Consider the following 26,691-nt stretch of genomic DNA (forward strand, 5'->3'; position numbering starts at 1 on the left):
CCGTCGTATACCTGGCGAAAGTTGGGAGACTACGGCAGGCCGGCCACGTCGCAAGGATGCCGGACGACTGCGTAGTGAAATCCGTTCTCTTCAAGAACCCCACCGACACCAGGAATAGAGGGGCTCAACGTGCACGATGGCTCGACCGGATTGAAGCCGACTTGCGTGTGTCGAGACGCGCAACAAATTGGCGACGAGTAGCCCAGGACCGAGTACAATGGAGAGGAATTCTTGATACGGCAAAAGCCACCCCGGCTCTCGGCTGAATAAGTAAGTAAGTAAGAATATAAAAAGGAAAACAGCACAAAGGAAAAAAAATAAAAAAAACGGAAACAGAAAAGTAGGACATAAGAGAAAGAACATAATATATCACAACGAAAAAAGGGACTAGAAAAGGAGTTAAAAAAGACGAAATCCGGGACTATAAAAAAAAGACCGGAGCAGAAAGTGACAAAAACCGAGACAGAAAAAGAAAAATGAAAGAAAAAAAGACGAAGAACGGAACAGGGCAAAAAATCAGGACTCATGAACAGGGCGAAAAATGGGACAGGCAAAAAGGGACATAGCAAAAAGAAAGAGGAGGCAGCGGACATAAAATAAAATAAAAACTGGAAAAAAGAAAACCAAAGAGTAAATGCTACTATGTATATTTATTCTTGACAGGCAGCAGTGATGTTAAAAACTCGAAATCTCAAAACTCATCAAAAATCAAAATCAACTGTGAATCATGTCAACTTGATCCTATGCATAGCATAGCATAGCATAGTTTGACCGCCCGTGTGTTGCCCGCGATTGATCTAGATCAGCTGAAATTGCACAAAGAACCCTCGAAATGATGCTTGGGAATAGCAGATCATTTTCAGTGTGCACCTTCTGATGATCCAAGTCTTTATGATGATCAATAGCAAAGCTGGCCACGTCCATGCAGGTCAATTGAGGAAGGGAAGGAATATTAGTCAGACACTTGTTGCTACTAGAGACCGAGGAATCCTCTGCATCATCCACAAGTGTCATAGGAAGGAGTTGGTGTTAGTGGAAAGGTATTGATCTGGATCCACCGAGGTAGGTGGTGTGATCATTATTTCTGAACACGCCTACAGTATGAGAACGGATTTATTCATTTAGTCATCGCGAGACTGTTAATAGAGGACTGGGCGCACCGATACACGAGCACTCAGTTTACCGACGAAGACTACGTGCTTTTATTCCACTCGATCGGCTCATAATCGCGCACACTAAATCGCTTGATAACAAAATACATTTGATATATACGAAGTATCCGGCGGCCAAAGGACGAACTTCTTCGAGAATCACTACCCGTCGAACCAAATCGATATTTTAACGAGAAATAATATGCGCAATTATTGGTACTCTTCGACCATTCTTTAAAAGTCTAACAGATTACCGTACACAAGCCGTCGAGCCACCGGTACACGATTCTATATTCTAGAAATTACTTTATATACAACACCGCATACCTAACGACGAAGGTATCAGTTCGATTCAAATCCGATAAACGCGCGCTAAGGGTTGGACTTGGATTTCGTAGGGCTCAACCTGAATGCACAAACATGTAGAATATTGATAAGAAACCCGATCGCCGAAGTCGTATACCAAGCATCAATTTGCGGCATGATATATAAGACCATTAACCCACTTGGAATATAATTAACGGATTGGTTAGCAAGACCATTGACCTTAAGGGTACGTTGTAAGAGAGGGGTTCAGGAGTCGAAAGTGATAATGGATTCCTTTAGTATACGTGGGAGATTGGAAGGAATACCTACGAGATCGTCATGACACCAGTCATGCTTTACAAGACTTAAGCGGCTGTCCTGACAAAATATAGTCGTAGGTTTATTAGAATCAATGAGCTTGCAAGAATCCAAGGTAAGGCGGCACTTTGTCGTAGATTCGGTATCCGTAAATCCGGTATTGAACAAACGGCGCATTACAAAAAGATATGCGTGTATGAAATTTTGTAAACATATTCGACGGAAATCCAAAGGTTATCCAATTCGTGCCACTGCTTGTTTGTAGGTCGCTAAACTGAGACGTTGTCGGCCTTGCCTTACATGGTGAGAAAATATCAAAAGTGTAGTACAAAGATATAAAAGCATGACCCATGATGACTGAAAAATATTGGCATTGAATAGGGAGAAGTTCCGTACAACATGCTTGAATCGGATTCTAATAGTTGGGGTATGCGTGAATTTTAACATTTAGACATTTATCTCCAAATATATTCGTTTTCCCCAGAGACCGATGCGGAATCTTCAGAAATAGTTTTCCTTGCGAATAATCTATAGGATGAGACAAATATTAAGCGACTATTGTGCACTTTCAAATTCGTTGCCCGAAATTGCTTCTGCTATCAACACTAATAGAAGAGATTCTCAGTAATAGATGGTAAACTGATATCAACCTGTCCAGCAAGCATTCCGTACTGGCCGAGAACTACTAGGACGTACTGTCTTCCTTCTATTTTCGACTATTCGTCTTAGAACTTCCAACGAAATTTTGATAAGCTGTTTATAAGACGCGATACTTTTGTATCGTTTCCGTCAATAAGTTATAGAAGGAGCACAAATACTAATCTCAATCCTATGAAAATAGACACATAGCATTCAAAATATAAAGTTCAATGCCACTGTTTCGCTCGAGTTCCGAATCATGTCAACTTGATCCTATGCAGAAAAAACTCACGCGTGAGTTTTTCTGTTTTCATAGCAAGAAGCGCAAAACTCACACATATTTCTTCCCGCTTGCTCATATTCTGCACCTGCATCAGATTGTGAACCAGGTTTAAGGCCGCATGTTTATCAGATTGATTTGATCCGAATCTGGACTGGAACTAAATCTTCGAGCTACATTAGATTCTAGACCACATTTTCATCAGATTTGGACCAGATTTTGAATCAATTTTGGATCCGGAACTAGACCACAATATAAGCCAGATTTTAGGCCTCATTTAAAATCAGATTCTAAACCAGCAATCAGGTTTTGGATAAGATTTTGAACCAGATTCTGGACCAGGTCCATATTTTGGACCTGGCCTATATTGTAAACCACATTTTAATCAAATTTTATTCCAGATTTGAACTAGATTCTGGCCAAATTTTAAATCAGTTTTTGATCAGACCTTGGATTAGATTTTGGATTCAGATTCTAGACCTGGGTTGGACCTGCATCAGATCTTGGACCAGATTTGAGACGATTTTTATAGATTTGGATCACAGTTTTGATCTTGTTTTGGACCTCATTTTTGATTAGATCATGGGCTCGCGCCACATTCTAGACCTGAACCAGATCTTGGAGCTGCATCAGATTCTGGACCAGATTTTGAACCACATTTTTATTAGATTTTGGCCCAGATTTTGGATCAAATTTTGAGCCATATTTTAAAACTGGGCCAATTGTATTTTGATGAGCCGCAGTGTGACATTGTGGCGGCCCTGGTGATGGCCCGATTTAGCGCACTCTTTCTTCTCAAATCAGTGTTCCTTCGAAGTTTGTTATTTTTTAGAATTAGACCGTCATAAACGATTTGTACAACTCCCGAAATTCTGTACTTCGCTACACTTGAGAGTGCCTTACTGAGGTTCATGCTGTTTTTGGCGCTCCCTAGAGCAAGCGCCCTTGGCGGGGGCCAGTCTGGCCAACTGCACACTACGGAGCTATAGCAGGTGCTACATTCCGTTATCGAAACTTGACCCTCTGTTTTTTATATACGACAGACTTCGCAACCAGCTGTTAGAGTGCAGGACAATTGCAGGGCCAGTTGCTACGATCCTATTGACTCTAACAGCCTCTTCCAGTCGAGATTCGAACATACGACGACTGGCTTATGAGGCCAGCGTCATACCTCGAAGCCAACTGGGAGGCAGAAAAAAGTAATACGGAAGTGAAAATGAAGAAAATGTAAATATATTACATATAAAAAATTGAAACCAGAAGGGATTCAAAAACAACATTAATTTGAGAATAAACAAGGAAAAACAGGAATAAGGGAAATGGAGATAAAAAGAGATAGAACGACGAAAACTGGAAAAGAGAAAAAGGAGAGAAGAGGGAGGGAGAGGGAGAGGAGAGAGAAAAGAGAAGAGGAAAAATATGAAACGGGAAAGAGTGAAAAACATGAGGAAAAACAGGACTGAAAATAAGAGAACTAAGATAGAAAACGAAAAAAACTGAGCATAGAAACAGGAAACACGGGATAGAAAAGGGAAAATGAGAGAAAAAGAAGATAAATGGAAAAAAGCGAAAGCGAAATTTCAGAAAACGATACAATAAAGGGGAAAATTCGGAGCAAATTCAGAAATATGCGATACGAAAAGAGAAAAAAACAAAACAAAAAAGATATAAAACGTGTGAGAGAATAAGAAGGCATATTTCAAGTAAAATTTCAAGCAAAACAATTTCAAATTAGTCCAAATTTAAGTCTAATTCAGTGTCTGCTATCAAGTTCAGTTACCTTTTCCGATTTTGGCAGTTTCAGGGATTAGTTATCAAATTTGTTAGTTATTTTCGGTGAAAAGATGACAACTTTGCATTCCTTTTTTACTACGTGACGTTTCAGTCTGCTATCCTTCGACTATCAACTCACAGCTCGTGCAGGCAAGTGGATGAGATGAATCCGTAGCCCACCAGAAGCAAACTGATGTGACAAAGGAGAATATTCCTGCCAATTAATTAGCCAATTAATTAAAATTAATTAATTAGTCTGATGATAATCGAAGGATAGTAGGCTGAAACGTCACGTACTAAAAGAGGAAAGCAAATTTGTCATCATTTCACCGGAAATAACCAACAAATTTGATAAATAATCAAGTATCGGTGATTAAGCCCCTTAAAAGAAATTTCAAGTTTTGTTTAATTTCAATTTTAGGTTCAATTTTAAGTCAAATTTCAAGTCTAATTTCAAGCTAAATCCAGGTCTTATATTTATGTCCGATTTCAATTCCAATCTAAAGTTCAATTTCCAGCTTAATTTCAAATCCCATTTCAGATTTAATTTTATATCCAATTTCTGGGTTAAATTTCAATTTGAAATAAAATTACAAGTTCAATTTCCAGTTCAACATAAAGTAAACTTTCAAGCCCAATGTAGCCGAAATTCAAAAATTATTGTTTAATGTCTTATTTATATCATGTTCAATTTCAAGTGCAAAATACCCGGCTGAATCAAGACATTAGTGCGATTACACTGATTAATCTAGCAGTGTAAAAAAGTATGTAAATTATAAAGGTTGGTAACTTGTTTTCTCATATCGAAGACTCTAAAGATAATTTTATATTATTTATACATATTTATGCTTATTATGACACACCGTTGGAACGACGCCAGTTTCACAACTTCAAACGTAGGCGGCGCAATCAGCAGTATTGAATGAAAAACAAAAATTGAGAGCGCAGAGAGCAAGTATAGGGCTTACTCGCGCTTCTCGCCAAGGGCATGCATAGTTTACCCTTCTTGTTTGTTTGAAGGTATCGTAATCATTACCAAAGTTTAATGAGAAGTGCATCGTCATCGAAATTATGTTGGAATAATTTCATTCTCATATTGGATGTAATCCGAGATTCAATTTTAAAATGACTTTAAACTTTTTAATGATGCTTCCAATCGTAAGAGGACACACTTTAAGGGAGATTTATCATGTTCTGTGTTTACCATTTTTGGATTTCCCCATTTTCAAGAGAGAAAAAAATCGGATTCGTTCTCCGCGCTCTCCGTAAAAAACGGTAAAATGTGTGTAGGTAAACTTGACTGCATGCGCATTGAAGAATGTTCCGTCCTCTTTACGTCTCACTCTCACCCATAGCAGGCAGTCAGCGAAGCTTAGCAAAACATTCATTTGCTACCTCGTTTTCTCTGCTGCGTAGAGTAGGTCACATGTCACCCGCATACAAGGGTAGGCTGAAGGCTGTGGCCGTACCTGAAACCTGACCATTCTACTACGTACGTTCTGTGGCTGTGAACGATGCACTTTTTTCCTGTGTTATTAGTCATACATACTAGTTCTGCGTTTGAGTTCCTGCTGACTGATTCGCGAAGAAAGAAAGTGATATTTACCTCTTCATAATCTTGCTTAAACTTCTATCAGCGTCGTTTATTGTGCGTCCGTGTGTCGTCGTACTGTATTTTCTCTATCAATCTTCTGTCGTGTGCGTCGTTTCGTGTATGTTTATTAAATGGTGGCTTGTGTGTTCCCCGAGCAGTAAACCAACAAACTGATAAGGGCTAAATCCCCGTGTTTCTATTCGAACAGCAGTGGTGAAATCTGCGGTAGCTACCTGCAGCAGCCAAAAAAGCGATCTGGAGATGAGTAGTTACTCGTCTGCTTCACCGACCGGATCGCCAACGGTTTCGGAAAGGAATTACAACAGTGCCACCACAATCTCCGCAGGAACGAACAATGAACAAGTGAAAATCAATACTACGCCAAAGCTCCAACAGCGCCAGAAGCAGAAACCGAGCAACCAACAGCAACAGCAGGATATAGCAAGGGACGAGGAAGGTACAGGCACACAAAGTCACGCCGCTATGAACATCAACGAGTCGGACGGTGGTTTCATAGAGACGCCTGGGCTGGGGGATTCACAGGCGTCCTTGTTGAACGAAGATCGACTTCGTCGCAAGCTGCAGTTCTTCTTTATGAATCCGATCGAAAAATGGCAAGCCAAACGTCGCTTTCCGTACAAATTTGTCGTGCAAGTGATAAAGATTATTTTGGTTACCCTGCAGTTGTGCCTGTTTGCGCATTCCAGATATATGCACGTGAACTATACATGGGATAATACGATAACGTTTTCCCATCTGTTTCTGCGCGGGTGGGACATTACGATGGAGGTGAGCACCTACCCGCCCGAAACGGGACCACTTTCCGTGTATGTGATAGCAGATTTCTTCAACACCATCGATTACGCCATCGACGGTTATGCCAACCTTTCCGAAGCCATCGGACCGTATTCCTATCCCAATGAGGATAACACGATGCCTCCGATGCGATTGTGTCTGTACCGTTACAAGGACGGTACGATTTTTGGCTTTAACGAAAGCTACGTTTTCAACCCGGAAATAGACTCGCTCTGTCTCGATTTGGACGGAAATGTTACCACCGTTGGAAGCCGTGCTTTCCTGCATCAAAAGGACATTCGCATTAACTTCTCGGCCTTAGTCAAAGCCGAACTAACATTCGCCATTAAAACGGTGAATTTCAAAGCGGCTGGCCCCATCACCGCACCGGACTGCTATCAGTTCGATATTCTAATTTTGTTCAACAATCAAGATCACGACGGACAGATGACGCTTCGGCTGGAAGCGGACCCTACGCGGCTGGTTTGCCACGGCGATGTGGAATTCATCAAAACGTCGGAAATCGAAGAGGCCCTTCGGAGCACCCTGAACATACTGGTTATCGTGATCTGTATGGTGTCGTTCGCACTATGCGCCCGGGCCATCTTTCGGGCGCAACTGTTGCGCGTTATCACCTGTGATTATTTCAAACAAACCTACGGTCGAGATCTGACGACGGCGGGCAAGTGGGAGTTTGTCAACATGTGGTACATTATGATCGTCTTCAACGACGTTCTGCTGGTGATTGGATCCGCCCTGAAGGAGGAAATCGAACGCAAACACTTCATCGCAGATGATTGGAACGTTTGCTCGCTGCTGCTCGGTGTTGGCAACCTTTTGGTTTGGTTTGGTGTTCTTCGCTATTTGGGATTCTTCAAAACCTACAACGTTGTTATACTGACTCTGCAAAAGGCAGCCCCGAAAATACTGCGCTTTTTACTTTGTGCCGTTCTGATCTATGCCGGATTCGTATTTTGCGGTTGGCTTGTACTTGGACCGTACCACATTAAGTTCCGCTCGCTGTCGAGCACTTCCGAGTGTCTGTTCTCACTGATCAACGGCGACGACATGTTCGCCACGTTCACCATCATGTCGGAGAAATCCATAATGCTGTGGTGGTTCTGCCGGCTTTATCTGTACTCGTTCACCAGTCTGTACATATACGTTGTACTGTCACTGTTTATTTCCGTTATCATGGATGCTTACGACACCATTAAAAAATACTACAAGGATGGCTTCCCACCGTCGGATTTGCGCCAGTTTGTCGGTCCGTACCATTCGAACGATTTCTCCTCCGGGGTGTTCCGCGATGACGAGCACGACTACCTGTCGATGAGCTTTCTCGAATCGATGCAGCGAATAGTTTGCTTCTGGCGGGTCGACCAACGGCAGCGCGGACCGACCGGATACACATCGCTTCTACCAAAAGCTAATTAATTGATAGATGAAACATTAGACAAAAACCAAGTTAAATTGCCAAACTGTTTTACCATTTATTTTTTGTTGTGTACGAAACATATCGAACACGTGCGATAATTAGTTCAATAATACCTACCTAGATATTAGAACAAAATGTTACAAATGCGACCAAAAATCCGCTACCTAGGCTCCAATAATATTGCTAAACGGCTCACAAACCTAAATACTATTAAATTAGTCAATAAAAAAAGATAAAAGTTCTTTCTATTGTAATAGTAAATCAATTTTTAGAAGATGAATTATATTACTACTCCAGTTGAGTTTACGGTTGATTTAGTTAATCCATATCCGAAATTTCTCATATTTTACTATTTAGATAAATCCACCCTCCGCCGAAATCATTTCTTTGTAGGTGAGACACAATCCACTAGGCTAAGTTATTCCTTTTTTAGCAAGTTGAAGGTCTGTAACGTGTTACTAATTGGGTCTCGGTTTGGCTCGCGAGCGAACTAAGTAGGTATTGGCCGGCCAATGATCTGCCAACACACTAGTAAAGCTAAGCCTAAAGTCACCTCTGTACGCTCTGTTACTAAATGCAAACACCAATTGTTCAATTATATTAATAGTTTATAAAAATATTTCTGTGCAAATTGGTAGGTTGCAGCATATTGCCAATGGCCGACTCGCGAGCCGGTCTAATGATCGGCGCCGAATGAACGTCCCTCTTTTCGGACCGAGAGGACTTAAGTTGCTCAGGATTTGCTCGTGGTCGCTAGATCGTCACCTATTTTATTCACCTATTTTATTCTAGCTTGTTCGTTACTAGTTCCGTCGTGTCCGTCCAATTGTCCTCGACTAGTATTGAGGTCTGGTGCACACTAGAGCGTACCCAGAAATCAACATAAAGGAGGGGGCACCTGATCTTTCAGAATTCAAAATGTTTTAGCTAGGAAAACAGAGTAAGATGGCGAAACTATCATTAGAATTAAATATCACAAAAATACTGGCCGATTAGGTTGAAAAAAGAGCTGAAATTCGACTTGCAATCAGACTCATTGTAAGGCATTAAATTTGGAGTAATTTGGACTGAAAGTTTTACATGGAATTAGACATAAAACCGGACCTTAAAGAGAATTTGAAGTTTTTATTTGAATTTAGAGCTGAAATTTTATTTGAAATTAGAATTGAATTAAGACTTGGAGTTAAATTAAATTTTAAATTTTAAATTTAAAATTAAAACTTGAAATTAAATTTGAATTTGCACATGAAATTATGTTTGACGCCCGGAATTGTACTGAAAATTGGATTTAAAAGGGGTTTTAGATAAGACTTAGAATTACAGTTGAAATTAGACTTGAATTTGGAAATCAAATTGTACTAGAAATTGGATTTGGATTGAATTCAGAGTTTAAATTAAACCTCAAATTCCGTTCCGTTCCGTTTCCGTTTGCAGCACGAGGTGGGGCAGTTAGAACCAAGTCTGCCCAAGGCTGAGGAGTTTAAATTTAGCTTAAATTGAAATTAAAATAGACTTGAAAATGAACTTAACATTGACCTTGGCCATTAAATTAGACTTGAATTTGGAGATGATCACGAAATTGGGCACGAAGTTTCACTTGAAATTATGATTGACATTTTTCGTCTCTCTGGCATGTTTTACCTCTTTTCTCTTCCTTTTTTCCTATTATTCATTCCCGTTTAAACTCTTCGTTTCATTTTTCGCCTTTTCTGCACTGTTTTTGGTTTTTGCTTACACTTTTTCCTCTTTTTCTCTCGCTTTATCTGTCCCGTCTTTTCTGTTTCATTGTTCGTTCGTTTACTATCCCATTTTTTCATATTTTCAGTCTTGCTTTTCTATTTGTTTTTCACTCATTTATTTGAATTTTCTCTCCCGTTTTCCGTCGTTTCTTTTCTCTTTTTCTTTTTTTCGTTTCCAGTTTTCGTTTTTTCCTAACGCTTTGTTACTCCTTTCCTTTTTGTTTTTCGTCATCATCTGTTCCACTTTTCCTCTCTCAGATGCCCCGATTTTTCTACTTTTTTTGTCACGTTTATTCGGTTTTTGGCTTCCTTTTTTCGTTTTTCCCTCCAGTTATACCGTTCCATATTTCCTGATTTTTATTTCTTCTTTTTCTGTTCCATTTTCTCATCCCATTCCCGTTTAGTCCCGTCTTTCTCCAATCATATCCCTTTTGACGTATTTTTACCGCTTTCTTCGTTTCCTCTATCGCTATTCTTTCTCTCCTTATGATTTTGTTTGTTTTCTGTTCTGTATTCGCTTTCTTGCCACGTTTCCCCTTGTTTTTCCTATTTTTGACCGATGTTTGGAGAAAGAGGCTCTTTTTCTGTCTCCTTTTTTGCCGTTTTCTTCAATCCTGATTTTCCTCTGTTCCGCTTTGTCTTTTTTTTTCATTTTCTATCCCGATTTTTTTCATTTTTACGGTGCCGGTTTTCATTGTTTTTCTTTTTAACTTCTCTTCTATGTCGTTTTTTCCGTTGTCTTTCATTTCTCTCCCATGTTTTTCTTTTTCTGTCCTGTTTTTTCTCTTTTTCTGTTCTCGTTTCTCCATTTCCTGCTTCCATATTTTTTCATTTTCTTTTCCTTTCTCTCTATCCCTTATTTCCTCTTTTCTGTTCACTTTATTTTTTTTTGTTTTCTACGTTTTCGTTTCTGCTTTTCTCTTTCGTTCCTCATCTTTTTCAGTCCAGGTCTTCGTTTTTTGCCTCATTTTCTCTCTTTTTTGTATCATTTTCTTTTTTTCCAATTTTTTCCACTCGTTTTCCTTTACATTCTGTTTCATTTCTTCATTCGTTTTCTTTTTTTCATGTTAATTTTTGTTCTTTTTCATCACGTTAGTTTTCGTCACATTTTATTTCGTGCTCTTTTCCCGTTTTCTCCTTTTCCCATTTGTTTGCTTCTTCTTCCGGGGAGCAGCGGGATTAAAAAAAAGTAAGAAGAGAAAAGAGTTTAAAAAACCAAAAAAATGGAAAACAGGGACCGAGAAAATATGGAGAAAGATGGGTTAAACTGGGAATTCCTTTTTTCACTCTCGCCATTTTTCCTTTTCCTTTTAGTTTCTCTTGTTTTCTGTGCCGTTTTCCCTTTTTTGTCTGGCTTTTTACTCTTTTTCCACCGTTTCTGATACGTTTTTTTATTGTTTCGTTTTCCTTCTCGCATTTCTTGCCTACTGTTTCCTTTTTCTCTTCTTTTTCTGCCTGTTTGTTCCCTTTTCGTCTTTTTTCTACTGTTTTTCTACATCTACAGGCCCATTTTTCTTCTTTTTTTGTCTCATTTTTTGTTTTCTATCCCATAAGTTCCTTTTCTATTATTTTCTTCTCCTCTGTTCCATTCTTCCTCTTATTATGTCCTACTTTTCTTCCTTTTCAGTTACGTTCTGTGTCTCCGTTCTAACTCGTTTGTCTGCTGTTATCATTTTTTCTACTCGCTTTCCTCCTTTTCTGCTACTGTTTCTCCTTCTTTGCTACTTTTCTGTCATTTTTTTCTGTTTAGTTTGTCCTCGTTTTCATTATTATTCTCCTCGTCTCCTTTTCTCTCGTTTTTTTTTTGTTTTTCTCTTTTTCGCTGGTCCAATTTTTGTTACGTTTTTCCTCGTGCTCGGTTTCGTTTTACTCCAGGAGCAGTAAGAGACGGACTACCTCTAGTTCCATCAGTAAATCTATCCGTAAATATGCTAAGAAAATTTACTTACATTTTCATAAGAAACTGTTTGATCTACGTTGTTTGTTTAAAGGTGCGTTTGGATTGGCAACATGTGGCCACAGAGAACAGACATCCATTCACGAACAAATTTTTCGGGAATTCTTGGATAAAATTTCAAATTAAAATCACCTAATATGCTAGCGTCACCACCACTGTAGTTTCCCAACTAAATGATTCTTTTGATTTGGACACTGACAACCTTTGGCTCCTCTGGCGCTAGCATATATGGACTAAAAGCGTTATGCTAGCGCCAGAAGCTAGCTGTTGTGAGTTTAGTGTAGAATTTTATGTGCCTTTAGCGACACCATCACTATAGTTTCCCAACTAATTTGACATAACTTTTATCCAAGTGGGGACCTTTCGCTTGGATGTCTGTTCTCTGTGATGTGGCATGCAACTTTTTCCAAACTGTTGCCCGATGTTTCCATGCAACTATAGCAAGCAACGCAACGCAACGCAAGAAGCAACGTTTAGCCTTGCGTTTAGCAGTAACTAGCAACATGTCGCATTCCGCATGTGACGGATTTCACTCCAACTCGACCAGAGCATGGCATGACCCTCTCAGAATTCAATGACACTTTTTGTGTGCAAAGAGTTCATGTAATTAAACAACTTTGCGTACTTAGTTTTTCGAAACTTGGTCTAGACTAACTCTTGGAAAGGGCTTAATATTTTTTCGCTTTTTTTTTATAAAAAATATAACTCGAAAATTATAGGACCTACAAAAAATGATCTATGGGTGACTTTTAGAAAATCTTCTGAACTTTCATAAAAAAAATACTGAAAAACCTAAAAATTGGTTTCTACACTGAGAAAAAAGCATTTTAAAAACTAAAAATCGATCTTCCAAAAAAGGCCTTCTCAGAAATTGATGAAATTTTTTTTGAAGATATATAATTATATGATATTTTTTGCAAGAACCATCAGTGTTGTGTCTCGTAATGGCGTTATAATTATATGGCCTACAAAAAAAAATTTCTAACAAAAACTTTTGTAAGTCCTTTCCGGAAAAAAGGAATTTAAGTGTTTTCGAAAATTATAGCACCTACAAAAAATGAAGTACAAGTTATTTTTAGAAAATTTTCTGAATTTTCATAAAAAAATACTGAAAAAAATAAAAATTAATTTCTACTCTCATAAAAATCATTTCTGCACTGAAAAAAAAAATTGCGATTTTACCAAAACATTAATTTAGTCTTCCTTTAATCGAATAATTCGAATAATTCTGGATTGATTGGACAGGGAGGCTTTATCACTTTTTTCTAAAGATTGTCATCATTGTCTTGGGAAGCAAAAGCGTGCTTATATGTGATTGGCTGATTGGTTAATTCCGACAGTGCTTGATATTTATGCTTTTTCAATAGTGATTTGCTAAATAGGGTTTTTTTACAGCGAATCATGTTGTAGAAGATTTTTCGACCGATCTGTGAAAATGTATTGAAAATCAACTAGCAAATCACTCAGTTATGCACGTTCAAAACGTGACCACTTTTCGTAAAGCGTAGTCCTACGACAAAAACTATGCTTTTGTATCAACAACGAAATGGCGTACCTTACATTTCGTTTACTATGAGATCAATCCGGCGAGATGTACCTTTTTTCTCGTGTGCAATTTTGCCTTCCCTGCGCCGCTAATATGCGGCAAAGTGTGCCATTTCACTTGCGCTGCAGTCTTTTTCGGTATGAAACATTCGTACTGCGCATGACGGCCCTCACGGTGGGCACTGTGCAGTACGTAGGAAATTCACAGTCTTCTATTACGTTTATTTTTATTTACCTTCTGTTCTGTTACCTAACGAATTTGATTTGTCGTGTCATTCATTTATAAAACAGATGTTTAATCATTCGAAATTCGGGATCTATCGCTGTAGCAAAATAGTTAACAACTGCTTAAATCCCTGTTCAGCTAGTTCAACGTCCAACCGGTGTTTTCGAGCCACGATGTCCACCTCAAGCGAAACACGTAATAAATTTGACCTTCCGCTGCGTTATCGGGGAAGTTCAAAAAGTGTGTGGTAAGTAGCGCCTAAAGCACGTTAGTTTGCATTGACTCAGAACATATTTACTTACAAACCGGTCACCATTCTCTTCTAAAGGGTGGAATACATCCAGCTGGCAGCGCAATACAAACCGCTGAACCTTGGTCAGGGCTTTCCGGATTACCATCCTCCAAGGTACATAACGGATGCACTGGCTGCCGCTGCCAATAGTGACAATCCGCTAGCTAATCAATACACGCGAGGATTTGGTCATCCTCGGCTGGTACAGGCGCTAAGCAAACTTTACTCAAACCTTGTAGGTCAGACCGTCAATCCGATGACGGAAATTCTGGTTACGGTCGGGGCCTATGAAGCCCTATTTGCCACTATACAAGGCCACGTAGACGTTGGCGATGAAGTGATCATCATCGAACCGTTTTTCGACTGTTACGAACCAATGGTGAAGGCGACTGGTGGAATACCCAGATTTATTCCTCTCAGACCGGTGAGTTTTTTTTTTCATTATTTTGCAACATTCCCATTAACTTAAATGATTTTTAACTAGAAAACAACCAAAGGAATGGTTTCCTCTGCGGATTGGGTGCTGGACAATAAAGAATTGGAGTCACTTTTCAACGAAAAAACGAAAATGATTATCATCAATACGCCGCATAACCCGCTGGGGAAAGTAATGAGCCGCGAGGAACTGGAAGTGGTAGCACAACTTTGCCGCAAGTGGAACGTTCTTTGCGTGTCGGATGAGGTTTACGAACATATGGTTTTCGAACCGTACGAACACATTCGGATATGCACACTACCGGGAATGTGGGAACGCACGATTACCATCGGTTCGGCAGGTAAAACTTTCTCGCAAACGGGTTGGAAAATCGGATGGGCCTACGGACAGGCCAAACTGATGGAGAATCTCCAGATGGTACACCAGAACTGCGTTTACACTTGTTCCACACCGGTGCAGGAAGCCATCGCTGTCGGGTTCGAAACGGAGCTGGAAAGACTCAGCAGCCCTAAATGCTATTTCAACAGCATATCCGGTGAGCTGCAATCTAAGCGGGATTATATGGCGGAATTTTTGACGAAGGCAGGCATGAATCCAACCCTACCCCAGGGTGGCTATTTTATGGTAGCGGATTGGTCGTCCCTGGCGCCTAAGCTAGACCTCTCATCGGAAAGTGACAACCAGAAAGATTACCGCTTCACCAAGTGGATGACCAAAACGATCGGACTGCAGGGTATTCCACCTTCGGCATTTTACAGTGAACCGAACAAGCATTTAGCAGAAAATTACGTTAGATATTGTTACTTCAAAAAGGATGAAAATCTTCAAGCGGCAGCTAAAATATTGCTTGACTGGAACAAGAGTTTGTAAGCTCTAAAAACCTACAAAGACAATAAGCCTACAATTGTCTAAAAATGTCGGATTTATTCCAAGTTTTCCTAGAAAACAATGAGATATTACAATTGTGTAAAATTATTAAAATTAGATTAATTTCGTCATTGATCGGAATAGAAGCATTGATATAGAATAGTTTAATTTTGAATTTAAACTGAAAAAATCAGCATTTGATTTATCGTTTGAGCTCGTTTGTCGTAGGTAATTGTAAACTCTTATAAATAAAATTTTTGGTTCACACACCTAAACATTACTCGTATGTAAATTGCTGAGGAAACTTCCACATCTTGTGCGACTTATTTAGTCTAATTGTGGATTTTTAAGTATCCACTTTCTTTACCTCATCTAAAGTTGACGGATTTACATCTTGTCCATCCTCCAAAGTCTCTACCCTCCCAAGGAACATTATTGTTGTATAGCAGCTTATCAAACACTTGTTCCATTGGTTTTAGCTATACAATAGTTGAATAAGCTACTCTTAAACAGAAATGTTTGTTGGGCTGTTTCTGGAATAGAATCTATTGGAATGAATTCGTATTTTCTATACACTTGATGAGCTCGCTTTTGAAACTGACCCAAGCAAATCCAATTCAATCTAATCTAATCTAGTCAAGTCCAATCCAATCTAATCCAACCTAATCCAATTTAATCCAGTCTAATCCAATCCAATTCAAATTGAAAGAGGATCTTCATCCACCGTCCAAACCTCCCACTCGCCTGCATTTCCATTTTATTTCGAACTGAAACTGAGCTTACTCACCTGTGTCGCTTCGCTGTTAGACATGTTGAAGTTTTTTGTCCACCATTTGGAACCTCAACAGAACCGATAATCTGTTGCTGCTGCTCCTGCGGCTGAACTACTCTGCTCAGATGATCGTTAAGGTCGTTAAGCGCACTAATGGTGTTCTAATGCTGCATTTGCATCACACCAATGGCTGTGGAGCCATTCCTGGACCGAACAGATTCCACCAGGATTACATTAGTTCCAGTACAGGTTGAAAAGGGTTACTCCCTGTTTTACTATAGCACTACTGTCAACGTTGAAACACTTTTGGGTGCTTTGGTGCCGGTATTTGTATCTGCGAACCCAACATCACAATCATAGAACCACAATTATGTCACTTTTACTTTTTAAAAACATTACAAAAATTCGAATGTAAAAATGTTTCACGTTTATTCATGACCGCCGGCTGCTTTGATCAAACATTTGCCCCGAGCCACCCGAGCCACACTGAACAATTTTATCAAATATTTGGTTATTATGCAAACATTTATACGCAAACATTTCGTAAATCACGTTGAACCCTATAGGTTAAACCCAAGGGTAAGTCATTTAGTTATATAGAGCATTACGCAGGTACAATCTAGAGAATAAAGATGTTAAAATTTGAATAAATAGTAATGTTTATTAAAATATGAATTTTGAATTCCGAAATTTAAGAAAAAGAACACTTTATTCCCGATTAAAATAGTCTAGAAGTTTTACTTCAAATTGGGTAAGCTGGGCTTTAAATTGAACTTGAAATTGGAATTAAATTGGACAGGTAAATTGACTTAAAATTAAACTTGAAATTCGGCATGAAATAGGACTTGAAATGCGATATAAAATTGGACTTGAAATACAGAATTCAAAATTAAATTTGAATTTTAACTTGAAATCGGCTTGAAATTAAATTATAAATTATATTTAAAATTGGAATTGAAAATAAAATTTTTGGTTGAAGTTGAACTTGAAATTAGACTTAAAATTCGATTTGATACTGGATCTGCTTTGCCGCTTATTTATCGGAGAACTATCTGGCCTTAAAATTACAATCTCCGTACTGCCAGGTTACACATTTATAGAGAAGGTGGGGTACGTCCATGATTTTTGGGTTTTTCAGAGCTCTTTTCGGTCGATGATATCGTATGTAGCTTTGACGCCCACAAGTATATTCGCAGCTGGCGTAGAGGAAAAATGATTTGGGAGAGATAGATAGATCGGACAGACAACTCCATTCTTCCATGCCTTCGGCAGCTGTTCTGCATCCTAAATTCTAACAATCAGTTGGTGAGGAAAAGTGGCCAGCTTTTTACAAAACCGTAGACTTACGCGTAGAGGAGTTCCAGATATTCTAGTCCAGCTTATCTCGTGTAACCTGTTGCACAATGGCGTTTTGTCCGACTCTATAAGGGTCACTACTGGTATGAGACAGCGCTGCCCATTATCACCACTGCTGTTTCTCTTCGTTATGAATGGGATACTAGTTGGGGCTGTTGACAGTTGACCAATCGAGGATTCAAGGATCGAGTCAAATGGCCTCGACCTAGCCGACGACATTGTCTTGACTGAACAATGCCGAATCGATAAGCAGAGTAAGTTAGATGACCTCTCCGAGAGCTCCCAGGCAGCAAGTCTCAGTCAATGTAGCAATGGCTAAGTCTGTGGTAGTGAACACTGATAATTCCACCAACTTCACGGTAATGGAACCACAGGTTGAGCAAGTGGAGGGCTTTCAATATCTTGGTATCCAGACAACGCACGATGGTGGTACCAAGACTGATACAGCCATACGGATCAGGGGTGCTTTGGAGCTCATTTGGAGCTCAAACCAGATCACTCAAATACCAAAACCCCGAATTTTCAACTTCAAACGTTCAATCCGTATTGCTGTACACCTGCGCAAAGTGGTGCGTCTCAATAGAGACAACGTAAAAACTGGTGGTTAAGCGCGCTGTCTCATTGAGGAAAGGAGCGAACTGTGCAGAGAAGCACTCGACTGGAATCCGCAAGGGCAACGTAGAAGGTGCAGACCCAGAGGCACATGGCGACGCAGCTTAGCCAGCGATATCCGGGCTGTTGACGAGAACCTGTCCTGGCCGTCGTGGGTTACCGTCTGCGCTGGAGGTCTCTGATTTCAACCCTTTGTTCTGTCGGGCTGGCTGACATGGAGCAGTAACTAATTTAAATTCCAGCGGACAAAAATAAAAGTTCGGAGTGGTCAGCAGTTAAAGATGATAATCAATATTTTCATGTGGTGTTATTGTTAAAACCATACAAATAAACAAAGAGTTTTGTTTTCTCTATTTTCGTTATTGATTATTTGATTATTGGTCCACCTGTTATCTGCATTGGTTGGTATTTGGTTAGCTTTACCAAACACGTGTAAGTGACCCGTGTTCGAATTCCTCCTCACCATTATGGGATAAGAACGGGGAATTTGCTCTTAGCTACAGTGCCGATGACTCAACGAAAAAAAATGATAACGGCTACAAACATGTCCTTGCTATCGTTCGGTACAAAAAGAATTGTCAGAAATATATACCTAATCGTTATCAGAGACCGAGACTATCGCAACATCTGCGTTCCTATCGGTTGCAAGATATGATAAGATCTGGATTCATTATGGTTAGTGATGTCATTAACCAATCACTCAAAACTGGTGTCGTAGTGTCCTGTTTGAGGTGATGATTACCAAAGTTTTACCAAATTTTGTACGAATGTCTAAATTTTTTGACATAGGATTGCGTCTCACCGCAGAGTGTTATTTCATAATTTGGGTTTTAGTTGCCGTTACGAAAATATGAAAGAGGAAAGAAATATGAATGCCTCTGTTTTTATTAAAATTTTCTTTTTCAAACACTAAATATCTTTTTAAATCTTTTTCTAACACTAAATCAAAGAAAAGTTTCAAATTTCTCCATACATTTTCTTCATGATCGCCTTGCCTCACAGGCAGGGAAGACGGTTAAATATACCATTTGTTTATACTGTGAATTCGATTATTTTCTTTTAAAAAATAACAGAGTCATCTTGTCTCAATAGGTCGAAAATTATTTACGTACGGCAATTAAACTTTAGAGAAATTTATTGTCTGTGCACGGGAAGTACACCAGAAAAGTGATAAAATCTCCTCGTCCCAGCAGATCAAAGATGCTTTATGACGATTAAACGTATTCCAATTTGATATCTGTGTTAGACAAATTCACTACAGCCGTACTGTTCGGTTGAATATAATTTAATATGTTCATATCTATGTATGCTCATGTTTGTCATTTTATTGGAAGAATAGTGAAAAGAGGATGTATTGTGTTCTAGAAAGGCTAAAGGGAGTGTCTTCAACGTGGGGGAAGTGTTGGTGATAAAAACAATCTTTGATTTCTGTAAGGTAACATGACAGCAGTAGTTTCTCATTGTTGTCCCAGAGAAGGCTTGAAAGTATTAAGTTTAGGAATCAATACTCAGTAAGCGTTTGTCGCACGACGTCAGAAGGACGTCGCCGGACACAGCCGAAACTGTGGCTTGCGTTGTTGCAACGTCGGGCGACAAATTTATACTGGGTAGGTATAGTAAAAACTACAATCTTCTACATATTCTGTTACTCTTATTATTTTACGTTTGATTGATAGAAATATTATGCATGTAAATTTTGAACTGGCGTTCTTACGCTAGGACACACTGCGGCACGTATCCCACCTTCTCTGTAAAATTTAGAGTAAAACAAAATAATTTCTTTAAAGTCCGCTATTTGTTCGATAAGAAAGTTAATTGCATCAAAATAGGTCCAATTTCAAGTCTAATTTAAGCTCAATTTCAAGTCCAAATTAAGCTCTAATTTTATGCCCAATTGCAACACCGATTTGAAGTCCAATTATTAGTTTACTTTCAAGTTAAATTCACATACTATTGGAATTAGAATTCAAATCCAATTCATATCTGTAGGGAATATGTCAGGCTAAATGAATTAGCGAGTTAATGAATCTGGATCGATTGAATCATTTGTTTCAGTGCAACTAAAATATATGCATACATACGGCATTTCGAAAGTTCGAAAGAACGAGAGAACGAACATACATTGTGTGACTCGAATCTCTTACTGGCTTCGTTTAGCGAATAGTACGACAAAGAGGGAGATCGAAGATCGTCCGGGACGAGACGCACCGGTTTGAGAGTATTGATATCGTTCCCGAAACGAGCGCGTCAGTTTTTGGACGAACGTAGATTTGGACGGACGTTATTTGGTGCGTATTTCGGGAATCTAGCGTAGAAAAACGACCAGACACTACAATATCCAATTCCAATTCCTATTTTAAGTTCAATTTCATATCTAATTTTAAGTCTAGTTTCAAGTTCAATTTAAAACCAATTCATTTCGAATTCAAGTCCAATGTTACGTGATGTTAAAGAAGAGTCAGAAAATTATGTTCTGTCACTTTTTGAAATATCTTATGTCTTGTTTAGAAATTCCTAATCTTTTAATGTATGTATTTTAATGTATTACCTGAGGGGGACCGCCTGAAAACTCGGTTTCCTGAATTTTTACCGGACTTAAAAATTCATATCTCATAAACCAAACAACATAGTGCAAACAGTTTCTTGTACGTAGTGGGAAAAATCAGCCAGGAGGAGAAAAAACGGAAAAGAGCACGGAAGGAAAACGTGGCAAAAGCTGGCCAAATAAGAAAGAGAGAGAGAAAATAAAAGCTGGCATGATAAAAATAGAATAACGAAAGAAAACAACGTGACAGGATCGGAGGAATAATCAGTTGGAAAACAGGACATAAAAAGAGAAAAAAGTAGAAATGTAATAAGGCCATTACAAATATTGTAAAGTTTTTGTCCTTCCGGTGTTCGGCCACTGAAGGGGGGAGCGAAAAAAAAAAACAAAGTGAATTTTGTAATCGAGTAAAAAAACATGGATTTTAAGAAATTTTATTTAAGGTTTAAACGTGAAAACCGAATCTATTCTTGCTTATAATATATACGTTATTATTTTCTATGCAAAAATACACGAAAAAAGACAAAAACGAAAGAAAATTTTTTTGGACGATTTTCGGAAATTCCATTGTTCGAATTTCCATTTCTGTTTCGTGCTAGAAGCGTTAATTCAACTCGGGGACACATTTTTCGAGTTTTCCAGACTGTAGAGCCCACAGACAATTGATTTTAAAAAAAGAAATTTGACTCATATCCTACAAATTATTTTTTGCCCCCCGATTTTTCAAGCCAATTTCCAAGGGGGGGGGGGGAGTGACAAAAACTTTAAATATGATTTGCAATGGCCTAAACGAGATAAAAAAAGTGGGAAAGCAATCTAAAAAACGAAGGGACTGGACAGAAAACGATGAAAATCGCAAGAGAAAATTAGAACAACGAGAGAAAAGAAGGAATAAAAATAAAGAAAACGAAGAAAATGAGAGTAACTGTTTCCGTCCAGGAAAAGAAATACGGGAGCAGAAAAATGGAGAAACGAGAACAGAAAACGAGGAAATATAGGACGAAAAAATAAAAAATGAAATCGAAAGACAAAAAGGAACAAAATAAGAACAGGAGCAGAACGTGGCAGACAAGGAGGAAAAGCAGGACATGATAAGAGGAAGAACAGAACAAACAAAAGCGGAAAATAGAATAGAAAAGCAAACAAACACGAAAACCGGACCGAAAAAAAGAAAAAGTCGAAATTGTGTAGAAAATAACGAAAACCCAGACATGAAAAGAGGCAAAATGGACTAAAAACAAAGAAAAATTTCAGAAAAATGTCAGGAAAAGGACAATCGGGACTTAGGAAAGTAACGGAAAACGAGAACAAGAAAACAAGAAAAAGGAACACAGAAGTAAAAAATAACGAGCAAAAACAGTAAAAACGAAAGATAAAAAGAAAGAACCTATACAAGGTGTTAGGAAGCATAGCGCATGTATTTCAGAGGGTGATAGAGAACCACTTTTGACGAAAAAATCCTTCAACGCACATGGTCAAATCTTAATCATTATTAACACTAAACATACCGACTCTACGCACTCTACGAATATTTTTCGCTAGCAGACAGCAGTTGCCGTGATTGTCGACAGATTAGCGTTAATATTTTTCTCGAAAAAAGGACAAATAGTTCAGCAGCAAACTTCGCATTATGTTTTAAATATATTTTCTAATAAAAGTAACTAAGAGGAATAGCATAGCATAGACAACCGTACATACCATGGGTGGCTGATATGGTGTACCCGTAAGTACACCATACACCTGGCCATGTCCTTACGATTGTAGAAATGGGTACGTTAGTTGAACATCTACTTTACGAGGATACGTAAAAACTCACGCAATCTTCATGTACCCAGTAATATATGATATGAACATATAAAATCGGTCGAATGAATTATAATTGCGTCATTTGAGTTTCCATCAGTGCATCTAATATCCAATAATTAATTTAATTCTTCATTCTGATATCCATGTGCATTATTTAAACTTGTCACGGTCAACGTTTTCACTGTACAGAAGGAGGTGCTTGATGAGCTAAAACAAAATAAATTATTAGAATAATATATCAGGCTTGCCGTCAGCCCAATATCGCAGTTTTGAAATGAGGCAGCTGGGAACCACGCAGCATCGCATCTCCTGGCTTAGCTACTCAATAGAACATTACCGGGTATGGCCACGTGGAGGCGCTAGGTAGGGGCTTGAGATGGCAAAATAAAAGTAACTAAGAGGAATAGTGTAAAAAAAAGCCAAGGCGCTACATTCCGTTATCGAAACTTGACCTTCTGTTTTTATACGACAGACTTCGCAGCCAGCTTTTAGTTGGAATACAGGAGCTTTAGTTAGATTGCAGGTCCAGTTGCTACGATCCTATTGATTCCAACAGCCTCTGCCAGCCGAGATTCGAACATACGACGACTGGTTTACTACGCCAGCATCATACCTCGAGGCCACCTGGGAGGAATAATGGTATGAAAATGAGCCAAAAAAGCAAGTCCATCGCACGCGGTGATCTAGAGTGAAGTCTGAATTCGTGCAATTTTCAGATACTAATTTAACATTCCACACGATGCGTTTAAAAAAAAACCCGAATTAATCCACCTAGCGGCGTGACCTAGCCTTTCTACTGTCACAATAATCATCATTTAATTTCTCAGGAACATCTATGTATAATTAACTTGACTATATTTTTAAATATCCGTTCCGTATTCCTCAAAATCCTTATTTGCCAGTAAAATTCACAACGTATTGCGTAGAATAATTAAATTTTCTTTCCTTGTGTGCGTAAATACTTGTAACACCTTATTTAGTTTTATAATCGGTCGGCCTAAACTTTCGAACTTCAGAGCCACATAGGAAACTTGTTTTGAATTGACAATATGAAATATGTGTTCAGAACAGATTTTTTGATAATTAATTAATACCATGTGTTCAAAAGTTAGCATCTTTGAAAAACAAGAGTTCAGAAAAATTATTATTATACTTCGCCTTTGAAGACAAAGAATATCAACAACAAAATGATTAATCTCAAAATTTTACTATTAGTTTGTTTGGCTTCAATTTTGCAGTATATCTGAATTAGAAAAAATAACTGAATAGAGCATTAGATATGAAAAAGAGAAATTGAACTTTTTCTTAGCTGGCGCTCCTTCAGATAATTATTTTTGCATGAAAATCAAAACTTATGCTTTTTTTGAATGTACTTTCATGAAAAGATAGTCATTAGCTTGATCGTATCGTTTTTACAATGTTGGAGGGTTAGGAAAACAAGAGGGTTGCAAAAGCTGCGCCTTAAACATGCTTGAGAATGGGAAATATGATCGATATGATTTTCAGTGCTTGTCATTTTTGATTTATTTGTTGAAACATGATACATGACATAAGACATCTGTCCTTTAAAATGTCATTAACGAAAACAAATCTTACAAAATTACTACCGTGCAACGTTTACTTCCTATTTTTCATATAACATTTCTAAGCTCTAGTATCTATTGATTGAAAAGAGCATCTATTGATGCGCAAAATTTGTTTGAAATTTGTATAAATTTATTTGGAAAAATGTGTGAACGTGTGCAAGTGAACAAAATGACAATTGAAATCTGAAATCAAAGAAAAGAAAAAGCTTTTCGATTGAATCCCATTATTTAATATTTATTTGCAACAGATACGTAGTTCGCCTACGACGTGCAGGCTTCAACAGCGTCTTATTTCAAAGCGTATACGTATCTGTTGCGAATAAATATTAAATAGTGGGATTTAGTCGGTAAAAGTTTTTTCTTTTCTTTAATTTCAAATTTCGTATTCCACTAAGAGGCTTCAAAAATTTCAGACAATTGATTCAGAAAAGTGAGAAACATCTTTTCTTGAATTTCAATGCAAATTTAAAAATTGCAAATTGTCATCCCAAGTAACAATTTGAGTTTTATTACACTCTTATGATGACATTCAAGACCAAAATTGGTCATGAAAACCACCAGAAGAGTACAATCAAACTCACATTGTTGCTTGGGATCACATACACACACATACATACATACATACATACATACATACATACATACATACATGCATATATACATACATACATACATACATACATACATACATACATACATACATACATACATACATACATACATACATACATACATACATACATACATACATACATACATACATACATACATACATACATACATACATACATACATACATACATACATACATACACACATACATCACACACATTGAATACAATCAACATTTGTTTTGAATTCACACGTTTTAACGGTTTAATATACGGTGCTTAAGTCTTAAAGTTTAAATAACTTTTGAATGAACTGTCCGATTTTAAATAACTCGGTTTCGTTTGATAGATCTCAGTAGTAATTTTCAAATAATAATAAAATGTGTGATGTTTTTCATTGAATTAATGCTTATATGTTACAAAAATATGTTTTAAATACTATTTTTTCACATTTCTTTATGTAACTTTCAAACTACAAGCCCAATCGTCATGAAATTTGGAAGTTAAGGGTTTGCAAGGCTCCTCTTTCATATGCAATCAATTTTGTTCAAATCGGTTAAGGGACCTATGAGATAATGAAGTCCCATATTTTTCATATTTTTATACATAACTTTTGAACTAAAAGTCCGATCAGTATGAAATTCAATAGCGACTAATGGGACACCTAGACCTTTCATTTGACACTAAGAACATTAAAATCGGTCCAGCCATCTCCGAGAAAAGTGAGTGAGATTAAAAGCGTCACATACACACACACACACGCATACATACACACACACAGAAAATGCTCAGTTTTCGAAACTGAGTCGAATGGTATATGACATTCGGCCCGCAGGACCTTCTTTCCATTTCCGGTTTTCCAAGTGATTTCTATACCTTTATACTATCTATACCTATAAAGAAGGATTTCTGTCTGTCTGTCTGTCTGTCTGTCTGTCTGTCTGTCCTGTGTTCCTTATAGAATCAAAAACTACTGAACCAATCGGCGTGAAAATTTGCATGTAGAGGTTTTTGGGGCCAGGAAAGGTTTTAGTGATGGTTAGAGACCCCTCCCCCCACTAAGAGGAAATACCAATTTCCTCATAACTCGAGAACTAATCAAGCAAATGGAACCAAATTTGGCATGTGTGTGTTTTTGGAGACAAAATTTTTTTCTATGATGAATTGGGACCTCTCCCCACTTTAAGTGGGGGGGGGGGGCTCCTATACAAACGAAATACAAATTTCCTTATAACTCGAGAGCTAATCCAGCAAATGGAACCAAATTTGGCATGTAGGTGTTTTTGGAGGCAAGAATTTTTTCTATGATGAATAAGAACCTCTCCCCACTTTAGGAGGGGGGACTCCTATACAAATGAAATACAAATTTCCTCATAACTCGAGAACTAATCAAGCAAATGGAACCAAATTTGGCATGTGAAGGTTTTCGAGGGCAGGAAAATTTTCTACGGTGAATTAGGACCCCTCCCCACTCTAAGAGGGGGGGCTCCTGTACAAATGAAATACAAATTTCCTCCTAACTCGAGAACTAATCAAGCAAATAGAACAACATTTGGCATGTGGGTGTTTTTTTTGGTGACAAGAATTTATTCTATGGTGAATTGAGATCCCTCCCCTCTTTATAAGAGGAATTATAACTCCTCTCCCCTTTAAGAGGGGGGCTTCCATACAAATTTCTTCATAACTCGAGAACTAATCAAGCAAATGCAACCAAATTTGGCATGTGAAGGTTTTCGAGAGCAAGAAAATTTTCTATGGTGAATTAGGACCCCTCCTCACTTTAAGAGGAGGGGCTCCTGTACAAATGAAATACAAATTTCCTCATAACTCGAGAACTAATCAAGCGAATTGAACCAAATTTGGCATATGTGTGTTTTTGGAGACAATTTTTTTTTCAATGATGAATTGGGACCCCTCCCCTCTTTAGGAGGGGGGGTCCTTTACAAACGAAATACAAATTTCCTCATAACTCGAGAACTAATCAAGCAAATAGAACCAAATTCGGCATGTGGAGGTTTTTGGAGGCAAAAATATTTTCTACGGTGAA

At 38.2% G+C, this 26,691-nt stretch overlaps 3 protein-coding genes across 3 annotated transcripts in view; all 3 read left to right on the plus strand.

Annotated features, from left to right (window-relative positions):
* LOC128736755 (potassium voltage-gated channel subfamily H member 7) overlaps positions 1–26,691 on the plus strand; it is a 298,342-nt gene that overhangs the window by 53,582 nt on the left and 218,069 nt on the right. The gene's annotated exons all lie outside the window — the stretch shown is intronic.
* LOC128738537 (mucolipin-3-like) lies at positions 6,029–8,518 on the plus strand. The gene has a single exon (XM_053833751.1). The coding sequence runs from the start codon at positions 6,323–6,325 to the stop codon at positions 8,291–8,293; it is 1,971 nt and encodes a 656-aa protein (XP_053689726.1). The 5' UTR covers positions 6,029–6,322; the 3' UTR covers positions 8,294–8,518.
* On the plus strand, positions 13,801–15,615 carry LOC128738538 (kynurenine aminotransferase). Its single transcript, XM_053833752.1, has 3 exons — positions 13,801–14,008; positions 14,090–14,477; positions 14,538–15,615. The coding sequence occupies exons 1-3, from the start codon at positions 13,827–13,829 to the stop codon at positions 15,357–15,359; spliced, it is 1,392 nt and encodes a 463-aa protein (XP_053689727.1). The 5' UTR covers positions 13,801–13,826; the 3' UTR covers positions 15,360–15,615.

This window comes from Sabethes cyaneus, chromosome 2, assembly GCF_943734655.1.
Source record: "Sabethes cyaneus chromosome 2, idSabCyanKW18_F2, whole genome shotgun sequence".
NCBI lineage: Eukaryota > Metazoa > Arthropoda > Insecta > Diptera > Culicidae > Sabethes > Sabethes cyaneus.

Coding starts and splice junctions, on each gene's coding strand:
- LOC128738537 (XM_053833751.1), top strand. CDS start 6,323: ATGAGTAGTTACTCGTCTGCTTCACCGACCGGATCGCCAACGGTTTCG.
- LOC128738538 (XM_053833752.1), top strand. CDS start 13,827: ATGTTTAATCATTCGAAATTCGGGATCTATCGCTGTAGCAAAATAGTT. Junction 14,009..14,089: donor GGAAGTTCAAAAAGTGTGTG/GTAAGTAGCGCC, acceptor TCTCTTCTAAAG/GGTGGAATACATCCAGCTGG. Junction 14,478..14,537: donor GATTTATTCCTCTCAGACCG/GTGAGTTTTTTT, acceptor ATTTTTAACTAG/AAAACAACCAAAGGAATGGT.